The sequence below is a fragment of the Nerophis ophidion genome, linkage group LG04 (genome assembly GCF_033978795.1).
Source record: "Nerophis ophidion isolate RoL-2023_Sa linkage group LG04, RoL_Noph_v1.0, whole genome shotgun sequence".
NCBI lineage: Eukaryota > Metazoa > Chordata > Actinopteri > Syngnathiformes > Syngnathidae > Nerophis > Nerophis ophidion.
This window is the reverse complement of record NC_084614.1, coordinates 45,000,514-45,018,457: the sequence shown is the minus strand read 5'-3', so window position 1 is coordinate 45,018,457 and position 17,944 is coordinate 45,000,514. Positions and strand designations below refer to the sequence as shown.

Below are 17,944 nucleotides of genomic sequence, written 5' to 3'. Positions count from 1 at the left end.
GTCAAGTAAACATGTTGTTTGTTTTATTCCATTTACACGTTGTAACAATCCTTCTAATGTTATTTCATCAAAACGAGAGAAACTATTTTGGATATTTGCAGTATCCGCCGTATATACAATCGTATCTGTGTTACTATAACCCCGTTGTAGCTGGGACGCATTGTCTTTAATCTCCTTTCTAATAAGTTCAATTTTCTTATTAAAGAACTTCATAAAGTCATCTGCCGAATGGGTGGAGCTACTGGAAGGAGTCCCTTGTTGGGTTAGCGATGCTACAGTACTAAACAAAAATTTTAGATCGTTTTTATTAATGCGGATGAGATTTGAGTAATAATTAGTTTTAGCTAAGGTAAGCATGCGTTTATAAGTTATTAAACTATCACTCCATGCTTGATGGTGCACCTCAAGTTTAGTCGTGCGCCATTTGCGTTCCAGCTTTCTACATAATAATTTCTGAGCTCTAGTTTCTTCAGTAAACCATGGCGTACGCCTATTTGGAGCCTTTTTTAACTTCAGCGGTGCTATACTATCAATGGTTTCGCGCAGGGCGTTGTTAAAGTTGTTAGTGAGGTTATCAATAGAGCCCACATACTTTGGGAACGGTGCCATTACCGAGGGCAGTAGGTCCGCAAGAGTCGTCGTTGTGGCAGCATTAATGTTGCGGCTGCTATAGCAGTTATTATTCTTATTAGCTTGCCGAACATGAGTCTGAACTTCGAATTTTATAAGGTAATGATCGGACATTACTTTAGTATACGGGAGTATCATAACTTTGGAGACGGTGATACCTCTGACAAGCACTAGGTCTATCGTATTGCCGCTGCGATGCGTCGGTTCATTTATTATTTGTGTAAGACCACAGCTATCAATTATAGTCTGGAGCGCCACGCACGGTGGGTCCAATGGGGTATTCATATGGATATTAAAGTCCCCCATTATAATTATATTATCGGCGTGCGTCACTAGATCAGCAACAAACTCTGAGAATTCACTAATAAAGTCCGAATAGGGCCCTGGGGGGCGGTAGATAACGGCCAGGCACAGAGGCAGAGGTGTGGCAGACTTCATAGAAAGCACCTCAAACGATTTATATTTATTATTTAAGTTAGGACTAAAGTTAAAGTTTTCGTTGTATATTAGTGCGACACCCCCTCCCCTTTTGAGGTGACGGGCAATATGCGCATTCGTATAGTTAGGAGGGGATGCCTCATTTATCGCAAAAAACTCGTCTGGTTTAAGCCAGGTTTCGCTAAGACCGATGACGTTAAGGTTGTTGTCTCTAATGACCTCATTGACTAATAACGTTTTGGGAGACAAAGATCTGATGTTTAGAAAGCCCATATTATAGGTAGTGGGCTGTTTTAAGGAGTTGTTGATGAAATTATCCGTCGTAGCAATATTAATAATGTTACGTTTATTATGCGCAGTGTACTTAAAATAATTACGACCATATCTAGGAATTGATATGACGGGAATTTTCAGATTGTCTACTTGGCGCTGCGATAAACTGAACGCATCATAATTTGCCACCTCAGTAGAGCGCATGTCTAACTCTGACGTAGTCATAGACACAGTAGAAAAAACATTTTGTGAGTTGTGTATTATTCTACGAAAATTGCTATGTGTACAGGGATCATCCAGCCTGGCGCTGGCTAGTTCTAACTTAACTGACTCCATACCCAGGCTAGCAGGCTCTGTAATTGCCTGTGACCGGGCTTGCTCTAGTGCAGTTAGTCAAATGTGGCTCAATGCGAAGTCTATGTTCCGAGACAAGAGGATAGCGCCTTCCTGGTTAGGGTGAAGGCCGTCTCTCCTCAGCAAGCCAGGTTTTCCCAAGAAAGAGGGCCAATTATCAATAAACGTAAATCCCTGTTGTCTGCAGAAGCTATCCAGCCACCTGTTAAGAGAGACTAATCTGCTATATCTCTCATCATTGCCTCTCCCAGGCAGGGGGCCAGAGACAATTACTCGATGCCTGGACATCTTTCTGGCGAGATTACAAGCCCTGGCTATGTTTCTCTTTGTAATCTCTGATTGTCTCATCCTAACGTCATTGGAGCCAACGTGTATTACTATATTCGCATAACTAGTGGTGCGGTTAGCCTGCCGTACGTGTTTATTAGACCTGTTGCGAGTTAGCTCCCTAAGATTAGCTTCAATGTCAGGTGCTCTGCCCCCGGGAATACACTTAATTGTGGCTGGTTTGCTAAGCTTTATGTTTCGGGTGATGGAGTCCCCTATGACTAAAGTGTGGTGCCCGGTAGACTGGGGTGTAGGACTAGCTAAAGGGCTAAATCTGTTATGCGTCTCAACCGGTACACCGTAGCTTGTAGGCCGATTAGGGCTGCTACAAGCTGGGCTAGTTAGCTCGCTACAGCTAACGCTAGCAGATGTGTCCGCAACATCTAAAGTTACGAAATTACACTGCTCTAACTGGCGGACACGGCTCTCTAGCAAAGCCAACCTATCCATGAGTAAAGTGCACGAAGCGCAGGAAGCCATACTCACAGAAACTTTCCGTCGCCGAGTGGGGTGCCAGCTGTCTTCGGGAAGTGATGGTCACGGTGGCGGGGGAGAAGCTTCCTTCAGTATGCCTTATATTGCACTTTAAGTTGTTCATATAATTATAATGCCCTTATAGGACATTTTGAGTTGAATGTTGTTGGTATTTAATGGACAAATGGGACACGCTTGTGTTATAATTTTTTTCTGCTGACCTGAAAAATTATCTGATCCGTAACTGAAAACCGTGATACGATCCAAACTGTGATTTTTTTTTTTTTTTTTAAATCCGTTCCACCCAGTGTATAGTATTGCACCGACAAACTTTCTCATACAAAGTTTAAAATAGCATCTTAAAGTGGAACATTAAAGTGAGGATGTCGCCACTAGCATGAATGCTGCATGGACAGAAAACAGAGGACAACAAACTACCCAGCAGGCACAAGACATTGATACAACGTTGATTATACATACGTGTCCTGTAAAACTGACGTTGCAAAATAGTTGTATTTATAAAGTGACACAACGTTGATGTCCAACGTTAGATACATGTTGTTGGCTAGGAAATGACCAAATTCCAAAGGTCACAACCTGACATTGAATATATGTTGTCAAAAAGCATTTTGTTTCAACGTTGTATTTGTGTTATAGAATATTGGTTTGGAAAAGACCAATATGCAATGGTCAAATCATGATCAGAACCCAACATTGATTAACAGTTGTCAAAAAGCATGTTGTTTCAATGTTATGTTTGAGTTGCTCAACGTCAGGACCTAATTCAAGAAGTTCTCAACATTGTTTTAATGTCTGCTGGGTATGCTGGCTGAGGTTACATACGTTTAGCATGGGTACATAAAAAAAATGTTCCTTTTAAAAGAACATCCACCACATGGAGGCCACTTAACATCTGTGAAGACCTACTGCTACAAAGTGTTGTTTGTGTCGCCAACTACCGTCGTAGTTTGTACAAAATAGAGATCAGCACTGGTAAATAAGGTAAATATGCGTGTTGTTTTAAACAACTTGTCAAACTAAGCAAGAGTTAATGTTATTTATTAACTATATATTAATATTCTGTACATAATAATAATAATAATAATAATAATGGATTAGATTTATATTGCGCTTTTCTATTGTTAGATACTCAAAGCGCTCACAGAGAAGTGGGAACCCATCATTCATTCACACCTGGTGGTGGTAAGCTACATATGTAGCCACAGCTGCCCTGGGGTAGACTGACGGAAGCGTGGCTGCCAGTTTGCACATACGGCCCCGCCGACCACCACCAATCATTCATTCATCATTCATTCACCAGTGTGAGCGGCACCGGGGGCAAGGGTGAAGTGTCCTGCCCAAGGACACAACGGCAGCGATTTGGATGTCAATAGGTGGGAAGCGAACCATGCCGCCCCATCTGTACCTTGTTTGCTATATTACCTTGTTTGCTATATTACAACAAATACTTTCAAAATTAGCTTTCTTATTATTATACTTACTCTTACTAAGTTTTGAGCTGTCAATGGCTTGCAGTTCAGTAAAACATTTAAAACTTGTTCCTGTATGACATTGTATACAGATATTGTGTCATGTTTTGTGATCATGTCTTGTTTAGTTGTGTTATGTTATTTCAAGACTCCATTAGTTACTGTTTTTTCACTCCCTTGTTTTGTTTCCATGACAACTCATTGGTTTCACCTGTACTCATTTGGACTCACGCACCTGATTTGTTTAGGACTCACGCACCTGTGTTAATCATGTCACTATATTTTAAGCATGTAGTTGCCAGGCAGTTGGCCTGGCATCATTGTTGTTGTTCCATGTCCTGTTCATTCTCTTCATGCCATAGTTCATGCTTCATGCCCTGCATGTACGTTTTGTTTATTTAAGTCATAGTTAGCTAGTCTTTCATATCCTAAGTTTTTTGATTTGGTTTTTTAGCCAAGTTTTTTTTTCCGCCTTGTGCGCGCCTTTTAGTTTGCACTTTTTTTTATAGATATATCTAAATATTTATTGACTTTCACGCCATGTCCCGTCACCTTCCTTTGCATTCCGGGAAAACAAACCACACCATAGTCAAAGATTTGACATATTGGGGTATTTGCTTAGGCAACTTGAATTTATGCAAGCCAATAATAACCTGGGATTAGTCATGATTAATCACAGTTCTAGATTGTGAAAATCTGATTTAAAGAAATCAATCATTTCACAGCCCTAATTAAATGTTATTTTCTGGAAGGTTTTTGTTTTTCAAATTCTGTGTCTCTATGTTCCAATTAACCTGACATAATAACACAGACTGTTCAGAACACCAGCAGGGGATGAAATCATTATTTCAAGTAAATGTACAGTACATCATGAGCCATATGACTCATGCTGGCTCCCACCATTTTTATCCTCAGTTTTTGTGTGAAGGCCTCATCAAAACTGACCTTTACTTACATCTTGTAGACGCTGCCTGATATATGGCTTTGACTTTTTAGTTTTAGTCGGTAATTGCCCTGCTCAGGCAAGTAGCGCGGTTTCCGTCCATGCACACTGATCCGGGGTGAGTGAGGGGCCACCGGGCTCTGTGGGGGAGGTTTGTTTGTGATGGAAGCGCTAATCTGCTCCCATCTAATTCTAAGGTATTAAGGTATTAAAAGGACAAATTCCTTTCTTGATTTTTGCTCTGAAAGAACTGCCTCTCCACACTTTAATGCGTTTGGCTCAGAAAAGCCGTGAAGTGTCTTCCCGGAAACACCTGTCGGCTGCTCCATCCACTGGTGTCATTCCTTCATTTTCAAACGCACGCGCGCGCGCACACACAAACACGCACACACACACGCACGCACACACGCACGCACACAAGCACGCACTCACACACACACGCACGCACGCACGCACGCACACACACACACACACACACACACGCACACACACACACACACACACACACACACACACACACAGACCCTCTTATTTTGGCAACAGAGCAGGCTTTAAATGCACTGGCTTCTCTCCCCGCCGCATCTTTTACCGTCACCAAGGCACCTGGCTCGACACACAGGAGGCTTTCATGAGGACGACTAAGAGCTGGAGTATTTAGTGGAACAGCAGATCTCTGTGGCCTCAGAGAGAAAGTGTTACCTTTCTGAGCAGGTGTCTTGACAGAGAGAGCTGGTCATTTTCCGCAGGTCATACAGCAGAATTCCCCCGAGGGCTTGCTTGCTGGCACTGTGCAAGAAGCAACCAATGTAGGCCCCTATGTGGATAAGAACATATTATTGGTTAATTGATACGCATACAATATCAATTTTTTTGTGATACCTCAGTTATCCTACGCCCCAATATTTTGGGAGTGTTCGACAAAGCTTTGTCCCAGTTCTTGTATATTTTCTCTACATTTATGCCATGACATTTGTCTCAGTACATTTTTAGATAATACATTGTGCTTGTCAGAGTAGTTTTCTTTAGTCGTCTTTATGAACGTGTAGTTGCTTATTTGGGCTTGCTTTTCTGTCTGAGTGCAGGTACTTTTTGCTTTCCTCCGCTCTCATTTTCTGGTGATTGCGACTGCCCAGTTGACTCAGCAGAGGAGGGACTAAGTCAATGTACAGGACTGTCTCAGAAAAATATAATATTGTGATAAAGTTCTTTATTTTCTGTAATGCAACTAAAACATGAAAATGTAATATATTCTGGATTCATTACACATCAACTGAAATATTGCCAACCTTTTATTATTTTAATATTGTTGATTATGGCAAACAGCTTAAGAAAACTCAAAAGTCTTATACTGTCCTCGATTGGCCTGCCAATTCCCCTGACTTAAACCAATAGATAATTTGTGGGGTATTGTGAAGAAGAAGTTGAAAGACACCAGACCCACTAATGCAAATGAGCTAAAGGCCGCTATTGAAGCATCCTGGGCATCCATAAGACCTCAGCAATGCCACAGGCCGATTGCCTCCTTGCAACGCCATATTGATGCAGTACTCCGTGCAAAAGGATTCACAACCAAGTACTGAATGCATTTGACTTTTTCCAATGTTTGATTTTGTTTTGCTATTATAAATCTTTTTTTTTTACGTGGTATGAGGAAATATTCAAATTTTTTGAGATAGATGGATAGGTTTTTGTGTTTTCTTAAACTGTACGGCATAATCAGCAATATTAAAATAATAAAGGGCTTGCAATATTTCAGTTGATGTGTAATGAATCCTTAATGTATGATATTTTCATGTTTTTAGTTGCATTACAGAAAATAAAGGACTTTATCACAATATTCGAATTATCTGAGACAGTCCTGTAGAAGACCTTTATGAAGAAGAAAAAGCCTGGACCCAGATTTCCCTCGGCCGGACACGGGTCACCGGGGCCCCCCTCTGGAGCCGGCCCCGGAGTTGGGGCATGATGGCGAGCGCCTGGTAGCCGGGCCTGTTCCCATGGGGCCTGGCCGGGCACAGCCCGAAGAGGCAACGTAGGTCACCCCTCTAATGGGCTCACCACCCATAGCAGGGGCCATAGAGGTCGGGTGAGATGTGAGCTGGGCGGAAGCCGAAGGCAGGGCACTTGGCAGTCCGATCCTCGGCTACAGAAGCTAGCTCTTGGGACGTGGAACGTCACCTCACTGGGGGGGAAAGAGCCTGAGCTAGTGTGCGAAGTCGAGAAGTTCCGGCTGGATATAGTCGGACTTACTTCGATGCACAGCAAGGGCTCTGGAACCACTTCTCTCGAGAGGGACTCGACCCTCTTCCACTCTGGCGTTGCCGGCAGTGAGAGGCGACGGGCTGGGGTGACAATTATTGTTTCCCCCCGGCTCAAAGCCTGCACGTTGGAGTTCAACCCGGTGGACGAAAGGGTAGCCTCCCTCCACCTTCGGGTGGGGGGATGGTTCCTGACTGTGGTTTGTGCTTACGCACCAAACAGCAGTAAAGAGTACCCACCCTTTTTGGGAACACTCGAGGTGATCCCCTTGTCCTACTGGGGGACTTCAACGCTCACGTTGGCAACGACAGTGAAACCTGGAGAGGCGTGATTGGGAAGAATAGCCGCCCGGATCTGAACCCGAGTGGTGTTTTGTTATTGGACTTTTGTGCTCGTCACAGTTTGTCCATAACAAACACCATGTTCAAACATAAGGGTGTCCATATGTGCACTTGGCACCAGGACACCCTAGGCCGCAGTTCCATGATCGACTTTGTAGTTGTGTCATCGGATTTGCGGCCTTATGTTTTGGACACTCGGGTGAAGAGAGGGGCGGAGCTTTCTACCGATCACCACCTGGTGGTGAGTTGGCTGCGATGGTGGGGGAGGATGCCGGACAGACCTGGGAGGCCCAAACGCATTGTGAGGGACTGCTGGGAACGTCTGGCAGAGTCTCCTGTCAGAGAAAGTTTCAATTCCCACCTCCGGAAGAACTTTGAACATGTCACGAGGGAGGTGCTGGACATTGAGTCCGAGTGGACCATGTTCCGCACCTCTATTGTCGAGGCGGCTGATCGGAGCTATGGCCGCAAGGTAGTTGGTGCCTGTCGGGGCGGCAATCCTAAAACCTCTTGGTGGACACCAGCGGTGAGGAATGCCGTCAAGCTGAAGAAGGAGTCCTATCGGGTCATTTTGGCTCATAGGACTCCGGAGGCAGTGGACAGGTACCGACAGGCTAAGCGGTGTGCAGTTTCAGCGGTCGCGGAGGCAAAAACTCGGACCAGGGAGGAGTTCGGGGAAGCCATGGAAAACGACTTCCGGACGGCTTCGAAGCGATTCTGGACCACCGTCCGCCGCCTCAGGAAGGGGAAGCAGTGCAGTGCATCCTCACCGTGTATGGTGAGGATGGTGTTCGGCTGACCTCAACTGCGGATGTTGTGGATAGGTGGAAGGAATACTACGAAGACCTCCTCAATCCCACCAACACGTCTTCCTATGAGGAAGCAGTGCCTGGGGAGTCCCTGGTGGACTCTCCTATTTCTGGGGCTGAGGTCGCTGAGGTAGTTAAAAAGCTCCTCGGTGGCAAGGCCCCAGGGGTGGATGAGGTCCGCCCGGAGTTCGTTAAGGCTCTGGATGCTGAGGGGCTGTCTTGGTTGACAAGACTCTGCAGCATCGCGTGGACATTGGGGGCGGTACCTCTGGATTGGCAGACCGGGGTGGTGGTTCTTCTCTTTAAGAAGGGGGACCGGAGGGTGTGTTCCAACTATCATGGGATCACACTCCTCAGCTTTCCCGGTAAGGTTTATTCAGGTGTACTGGAGAGGAGGCCACGCCGGATAGACGAACTTCGGATTCAGGAGGAACAGTGTGGTTTTTCGTCCTGGTCGTGGAACTGTGGACAGGGTCCATGGGAGTTTGCCCAACCAGTCTACATGTGCTTTGTGGACTTGGAGAAGGCATTCGACTGTGTCCCTCGTGAAGTCCTGTGGGGAGTGCTTGGAGAGTATGGGGTATTGGACTGTCTTATTTTGGCGGTCCGCTCCCTGTACGATCAGTGCCAGAACTTGGTCCGCATTGCCGGCAGTAAGTCGGACACTTTTCCAGTGAGGGTTGGACTCCGCCAAGGCTGTCCTTTGTCACCGATTCTGTTCATAACTTTTATGGACAGAATTTCTAGGCGCAGTCAAGGCTTTGAGGGGTTCCGGTTTGGTGACCGCAGGTTTAGGTCTCTGCTTTTTGCAGATGATGTGGTCCTGATGACTTCATCTGACCGGGATATTCAACTCTTGCTGGATCGGTTCGCAGTCGAGTGTGAAGCTACCGGAATGAGAATCAGCACCTCCAAGTTCGAGTCCATGGTTCTCGCCCGGAAAAGGTTGGAATGGCATCTCCGGGTTGGGGAGGAGACCCTGCCCCAAGTGGAGGAGTTCAAGTACCTAGGAGTCTTGTTCACGAGTGAGGGAAGAGTGGATCGTGAGATCGACAGGCGGATCGGTGCGGCGTCTTCAGTAATGCGGACGTTGTACCGACCTTTTGTGGTGAAGAAGGAGCTGAGCCGGAGGGCAAAGCTCTCAATTTACCGGTCGATATACGTTCCCGTCCTCACCTATGGTCATGAGCTTTGGGTCATGACCGAAAGGATAAGATCACGGGTACAAGCGGCCGAAATTAGTTTCCTCCGCCGTGTGGCGGGGCTCTCCCTTAGAGATAGGGTGAGAAGCTCTGCCATCCGGGAGGAACTCAAAGTAAAGCCGCTGCTCCTCCACATCGAGAGGAGCCAGATGAGGTGGTTCGGGCATCTGGTCAGGATGCCACCCGAAAGCCTCCCTAGGGAGGTGTTTAGGGCACGTCCAACCGGTAGGAGGCCACGGGGATGACCCAGGACACGTTGGGAAGACTATGTCTCCCGGCTGGCCTGGGAAGAGCTAGACGAAGTGGCTGGGGAGAGGGAAGTCTGGGTTTCCATGCTTAGGCTGTTGCCCCCGCGACCCGACCTCAGATAAGCGGAAGAAGATGGATGGATGGATGAGTCCTGTATTGCAAATTTCAAGCAAATCTCACAGATTTTATCCCAAATCCAAGTCGAGTCTCGAGTTACTGACTAGTTATTTGACTCCTTCCAAATCATTGACTCTGTTAAGTTATTATAAGAGCTCGAAGAATATGGCATGTTCGGATTTACTTAATTTAACATATACTGTATAATGCACTTAGATTATGTGACGGTCATAATTATAATTATTACAGAGAGATACAGTTTTAGGTGACAACTCCTTCTGCTCTTCCATTTATCTGATAGTTAAAGTGAAAACATGGACGCGAGAGTGTTACACACAAGATTCTACTCACTGACAGTTTAACATAAATATTATTTGACAAGCAGTTAAGTAAAATACTAACACACAATTACAGAACAGCAAATGTGTTGACAACAAGCACATAACTTTAAAAAATACTTTATAATCATGTAAATAACAATTATTCACAACAGCAAGTACTCCGACGATACTACAGCCGAGCACTGACAGACTATGGTTTCAGTGATAAACATAGTTTTGATTATTTTTTTATTAAATGTTTTCTGCAATAACAATGCACATTTTGATGTTGACAAAAAGGTAAAATCATAAAAATTAGTTGAAAAATTAACAAGTTATTATTTATTTTGACTGTACACGGATTGCTTTGAATCTGACCGTTGCCCTTAGTGAGTTCCAGGTTCCCATCGTCCTTCGCGTTGCTTTTGGACAGTGATTTTTTTTTTTTTTTTATGAACTGTTTATTGTTAGTTATTGTTTACTTTCCCTCCACAGTAAAGCAGTAGTTAGTGTTTGTTTGTTTTTTTAACTTTGTTTTGAAGTTGTTTTCTAATTTCGTGGGATCTTAAGTTTCGACTCCTTGCCCAGTATTAATAGCGCGTATTCATGTTAAATGATGTTGCCAAAGACTTTTGAGTGTACAATAACGATAATAAGTATCGTATTTTTCGGACTATAAGTCCAGTTTTTTTCATAGTTTGGCCAGGAGTGCGACTTATACTTAGGAGCAACTTATGTGTGCAATTATTAACACATTACCATAAAAAATCTAATAATATTATTTAGCTCGTTCATGTAAGAGACTACACGTATAAGATTTCATGGGATTTATTGATTAGGAGTGACAGATTGTTTGGTAAACGTATAGCATGTTCTATATGTTATAGTTATTTGAATGACTCTTACCATAATATGTTACGTTAACATACCAGGCACCTTCTCCGTTGGTTATTTATGCGTCATATAACGTACACTTATTCAGCCTGTTGTTCACTATTCTTTATTTATTTTAAATTGCCTTTCAAATTTCTACTCTTGGTGTTGGGTTTTATCAAATACATTTCCCTAAAAAATGCAACTTATACTCCAGTGCGACTTATATATGTTTTTTTCCTTCTTTGTTATGCATTTTCGGCGTGTGCGACTTATACTCCGTAGCAACTTAGACCCCGAAAATTACAGTACTTACTTCCACATTAGTGTTGCATGCTATCATGAGCATTGATTTGCAGCTGCTGGGATATACTATTGTAGCCGAGTGTCCATGGGTTTGCATATTCTGGGTACTGATAAAATAAAATAATAAAAGGGAGTCATGAGAGCAGGTCCGGTCCCCACCACTTCTTTATTGTTCCCTTCTTTACACCTCTCTCCATATACCTCACACCTTCTTCAACAACCCACCTTTATATAGACCTCTTACGTCACAGCCCTACGGCAACACTGGAGGGACACCCTGAACTGTTTGTTACATACGTCCCCATCTCAGGTAGAAACGTCCCCGTTTCATCCCAAACAAAATAGGTAACAAACAAGGGGAAATAGAAACAGAGAAAAGAAAAAAAAATCAAAATTCACAATCTTAATGCACACATAACAAATCAACAATATTTTTTTTTCACACCGTATTACATAGGCTAACACACTGGCCCCTCAAAACATGCAAAAACTTCCAGATGCGAAGGAGGTCGCACCAATCGCTCCATTTGTAAGATAGTTCAATTATGTGGAGGTCGCCCCCAGTGAAATGGTCCGATGGTGCGCAGGAGGTCGCCCCAGTGACCCCCAGCGAGAAAGTCCGTTTGTGAGATAGTTCGTTTATGACGCTCCATCATGCCATCAGACTTGGGGTTATAGGCAGTGGTGCGCGTCCTTTTTTTTTTCCAAGCAACTGACAGAGTTTAATTGAAGGGGAAACACCCTGGGCCCCCCACGGCCCCCATGGGAACCTCCGGGCCACATCCAGAAAGTCCATGACCACCCTCCGGGGGGCCGACAAATCTGGGACCCGCCCACGGGGACGTTAAGGGCACCGACGGGTCCGGCACGCTCTGTACTTCTCACGCCCTCCGTCGGTGAAAGGAGCGGTTAAAAAACAAAGTCCACTTTCGACATTCATGCCGTGTGAGTGTTCGTCAAACAGCGCCTCGCCGGGCTTAAAAAGGGTCGTCGTCACCACACCACGTGTCCGCAAAATGGCCGGGAAGCTTAGCAGCTAACTGGAAACTCACGTGTCCCGTGTAAAACTTTCTTCTTCTTTTTTCAACACAGCGGTTAAGGATCCCACCGCTGCCACCAATGTAGCCGAGTGTCCATGGGTTCGCATATTCTGGGTACTGATAAAATAAAATAATAAAAGGGAGTCATGAGAGCAGGTCTGGTCCCCACCACTTCTTTATTGTTCCCTTCTTTGCACCTCTTCCATATACCCCACCTTCTTCAACAAGCCACCTTTATATAGACCTCTTACGTCACAGCCCTACGGCAACACTGGAGGGACACCCTGAACTGTTTGTTACACTATGTTATGATATGATATAATGGTTACACTGCAATGTAAATTTGTCATGCTGGCAATATATCCATAGGTACATCGACTTTGTTATCGAAAGAAAGTTTGTGTGATTCTCGGGCCAAATGATGGTGAATATTGGCTCATTCCCAGGAAAAATCAAACTGAGGAGGTAGCGGGCAGGTTAGAGTATTTAATATGGAGATTTCACAGATCCAAACGCAAAAGCTGAGAAGTGCTCTGGAGGCATAAGGAGGCTTTACAAATGAAACAAAACAGGCTACAAAAATAATGAACAGACTGCTGGAACACAGACAAACTTACAACGCAAGACGTGCGGCAGGAGAAATGTCTACTAGTAGTAAGTACATCAGTATGTGGATCAGTGGTCAGAAAAGGTGTGAAGCAGTTATGGAAAACACCAACACAACTAGAAGTACCACCAAAATAAAAGCACAGGACAGGAAGTGAACTTAAAATGTCGACATCGGCAGGCCCGCTGGTGGACGGCAGACCCATAGGAGGAGATCGGGGCGTCGTCAGAAAGACTGGAGGTCGAGCTGGGGACCGAGGTCGTGCAAGAGATGGCAACTAGGCTGGATGCAGGACAGGCGGAGAGGGGCGGTGCAGGAGGTGGCGCTCTCACTGGACCAGTAGCTGGCAGCAGAGGTCTCGCTGGACAAGTCACTGGCAGCAGAGGCCTTGCAGGAGGATGTACCTGAAGCGGCGGCCACGGTGGACAAAGCTGTGCCTTCCGAGTCGCACAGCTACTCGCACTGGCCCCCCCACAGGAAGCAGATTTAAGATGCTGTCACCTACAGCGGGAGCAACAGTCATGGGTGGGAGGAGGGAGGTCTGAAGGGGGGCTCTTGCCAGTCTAGGCAGGAAAACAGGAACAGGAGGTTGCAGAGGAGAGAATGAAGGACGCACAGAAGCCTGAGTCTTAACGAGATGTGAAGTCAAAGTGGGCGAGCCGTCAGCTTTACCAATCTGGAAAGTCACAGCGTGAGCGGGAGAGGAAAAGTCTGTGCAGGGCTCGTCACCTTGAGCCCCGCGTGCTTCCATGCGTGTACCTTCGTGCATGCTCAAGGTGCCGGAAACTCAAGCTCAGTTAGCTCTGGTCTGCTTGGACTGCACTAGCTCGCAGCCCAGGACATGAAAAGTTCAGCGAGGTTGCCATTTTCATTCTGCCAAACTCGACCACTGTAGGAGAGGAGACGTGACAAAGGAGTGGCCCCTACTGTACTTCTGGAGGGGTGGCACCCATTTAGCAGTCAGTCTGCCCCAGGGGCAGCGGTTGCTGCTACAGTAGTTTACCACGGTTACCACCGCCAAGAATGGAGTGAATATTCTTGTAAAACAATTGCTGACAATCCATACATCCATCCATTTTCTACCGCTTATTCCCTTTTGGGGTCGCGGGGGGCGCTGGCGCCTATCTCAGCTACAATCGGGCGGGGCATTATTACAATACGTCGGAAAACTCGCAACATACTAATACAGTATGTCAAATTTCCTCTTTAATAAAGTAAAACTGTAACAATCTTAAACCTCTATGTCAATTTCAACAGATTAGGTCCTAATTAAATGGGTTGTACTTGTATAGCACTTTTCTACCTTCAAGGTACTCAAAGCGCTTTGACACTACTTCCACATTTACCCATTCACACACACATGCACACACACGGGGGGAGCTGCCATGCAAGGCGCCAACCAGCACCCATCAGGAGCAAGGGTGAAGTGTCTTGCACAGGACACAACGGACGTGACGAGGTTGGTACTAGGTGGGATTTGAACCAGGGACCCTGGGTTGCGCACGGCCACTCTTCCACTGCGCCACGTCGTCTTAAAGCCAGTCTTTACATTGGTGGCAACAGAATCATTTAAAAATATAACACAATGTGCCTTTAAGAGTATTTTGAGTTGGATTTTATTTCGAATGTGCAATCATACATGATACATCACAATTTCCAGTTTCTCTTTACAACATGTTCGAAAAGGAGTAGGAAGAAGCAGAGCTTATTTAGTCCTACCCATTTTGTTTTAAATCAGTGGTCTCCAACCTTTTTGTATCCGCGGACTGGTCTACGCTTAATAATTTGTCCCGCGGCCCGGAGGTGTGTCCTTTTTTTTTTTTTTCTTCTTCGTCATGAAAAAGGGACGTTTTTGTCATGAAAAAGGGAGTGTTTTGTGGTTGGTGCACTATTTGTAAGTGTATATTATGTTTTTTATGTTGATTTGATTTTTTTATAAAAAATTATTCTGCGACCTGGTACCAATCGGGCCACGGCCCGGTGGTTGGGGACCGCTGTTTTTTTGTTCACTTCCTGTTCTCAATGTATTTACAATATACTCCATAAGTATCACAATAAAAATAAATAAATAAATAATTGGTGAAGTAAGTTGGATTCCATACGATGAGATAAGTAAGATTATTTTGAAAATGAAAAAAATGAAAGAATGAATAAATTCAGAATGTTTATCATGGTTCTTCTTCTTTGTACTTTGTAAAAACTTCAAGTTTGAAGAGTTTCTTGAAGGGGATCATATTAGTACATTGTTTGATTGCTTTGCTTAAACCATTCCATAATTTAATTTAAACAGATATACTGTAGGTTTTAAGTGTTGTACGTGTGTACAAATGTTTTAAATTACATTTTTCTCTAAGATTATATGTCTCCGCTTTTTTTGAGAAGAATTGTTGTATATTCTTGGGTAGTATTTGGCAAAAACAAATTAACTGGAATTAACTAAAATCCTGGGGGAATAACAAAAGACGTTGGGACTGAAATAACGTTCAAAACAGATTAATTCTCCTGTTCTTGTGTTGGCAGGCAAACCAGTTAATAAAATCATCCATGTTCAAGTTTGGACTCAATGCTTAGGATACTTAAATGGCTAAGCCTTGTGTCAACCATAGTTGTACGTAAATTTGTTTTTATGAGTGCTAGAGCTGAAAAGCTTTGTTCACATGCAACACTGCTTACAGGCAGGCCTACAGCCATTTTACTAAATCTAAACTGTTTATATAACACTCCTGATAATGTTTTAACAACAAAGTCACAGCCATTATGCTTTGGCAGAAAATCATACACGGATCAATTTCAATAGTTACAAATCACAGTTAACGCTAAAGTCGCAGCTTAAAAACTTTTGTGTTAAAAAAAATTTGTAATTAAATACGTTTAGTCAGTGAAGGACTGCAGATGTCAGAAACCTGGCTGCTCATCAATCATATAAGAAATGGCCGCCGAATAAAGTTGCCCGCCAATAAAAGCGCCTCGTATGAGATTACCTGGCACTACAATGTGACGTATAAACAATGAAACGTTGAATATTACGAGTATGTAAACCAGTCCTACCACGTTTACTTCCCAGGCGACTTCCAGGCTCCTAAGTTTTGTATACAATCAGAAATATCCCTACTGCCATCCATTTTCACATATATACACACACATATATACTGTATATACATACATATTGTATATATATCCCATCCATCTCTGTATTTTCTACCGCTTATTCCCGTTGGGGCCTCTGGGGGCGCTGTTGCATATCTCAGCTACAATCGGGCGGATGGCGGGGTACACTCTAGACAAATCGCCACCTCATCGCAGGGCCAACACAGATAGACAGACAACATTCACACTCACATTCACACACTAGGGCCAATTTAGTCTTGCTAATCAACCTATCCCCAGGTGCATGTCTTTGGAGGTGGGAGGAAGCCGGAGTACCCGGAGGGAACCCACGCAGTCACGGGGAGAACATGCAAACTCCACACAGAAAGATTCCGAGTCCGGGATTGAACCCAGGACTGCAGGACCTTCGTATTGTGAGGCAGACGCACTAACCCCTCTTCCACCGTGAAGCAGTGGAAAAGTTGCTGTGCACAACCCGAGGGTCCCTGGTTCAATCCCCACCTAGTACCAACCTCGTCACGTCCGTTGTGTCCTGAGCAAGAGACTTCACCCTTGCTCCTGATGGGTGCTGGTTAGCGCCTTGCACATGGCAGCTCCCTCCATCAGTGTGTGAATGGGTAAATGTGGAAGTAGTGTCAACGCGCTTTGAGTACCCTGAAGGTAGAAAAGCGCTATACAAGTACGACCCATTTATCATTTATATATATATATATATATATATATATATATATATATATATATATATATGTATATATATATATATGTTTTTCTGCTTGCTGTGAACACTCTGAACACTAGCCAGGGTCTTCGACAGGTCTCCTTGTCGGATCTTATTGTCCTTAGGCCGAGTGCTGGAAACCTTCCTCTTGATGTTGTCCAGTAGTTCATCCTGTCCTTGTTTAAAATAAGTGTTCTGAAATGCCACAGGAACATCTCTCTCCTGCTTCACAATATATATATATATATATATATATATATATATATATATATATATATATATATATATATATATATATGTATATATATGTCCATCCATCCATCAATCCCTCCATTTTCTACCGCTTGTTCCTTTTGGGGTCGCGGGGGGTGCTGGAGCCTATCTCAGTTGCACTCGGGTGAAGGTGGGGTACACCCTGGACAAGTCGCCACCTCATCATCGCAGGGCTAACACAGATAGACAGACAACATTCACACTCACATTCACACACAAGGGCCATTTTCGTGTTGCCAATCAACCTATCCCCAGGTGCATGTCTTTGGAAGCCAGAGTACCCGGAGGGAACCCGGGGAGAACATGCAAACTCCACAAAGAAAGATGGAACCCAGGACCTTCATATTGTGAGGCACACACACTAATCCCCCGTCCCATGGTGCTGCTCTCTCTCTCTCTCTCTCTCATACACAAAAATGTTTCTGCTGTTACCTCAGAAATTGCCTGTTCAGATGTTATGATTGTGGCTCAGAGATTTGTACGTAGATTATATTTATTTTCCATAACAAACAGGATAACTTAAATACCCTGTCAGTGGCAATAAGCTTAAAAGTTTATATTTACATTTTTTGAGTTGATTTTCATAAAATATGCTATTTAACTGCTACTGTTTAACAAGGACTGATTTAAATTGTGTTTGCACAACAAATGTTTTGGCGCTTTTGTTCATGTGAGAGAATATTCCAATAAAGGTGCACTACACACTACTTTTGAATTCATTATTGGGCTTTGCGTATACAATACAGTTAATCGCGATTAATCGGAGAAATTAACTTCGATTAAAATTTTTAAT

General features: G+C 44.1%; 1 protein-coding gene across 1 annotated transcript in view; it reads right to left on the bottom strand.

The window, feature by feature from the left end:
* The window catches only part of LOC133551448 (sialate:O-sulfotransferase 1-like), a 146,175-nt gene that overhangs the window by 66,196 nt on the left and 62,035 nt on the right, over window positions 1–17,944 (bottom strand). The window contains exon 3 of the mRNA XM_061898154.1: window positions 5,629–5,743. Within this exon, the coding sequence (XP_061754138.1) occupies window positions 5,629–5,743 (115 nt within the window). The remainder of the gene's footprint in view (window positions 1–5,628; window positions 5,744–17,944) is intronic.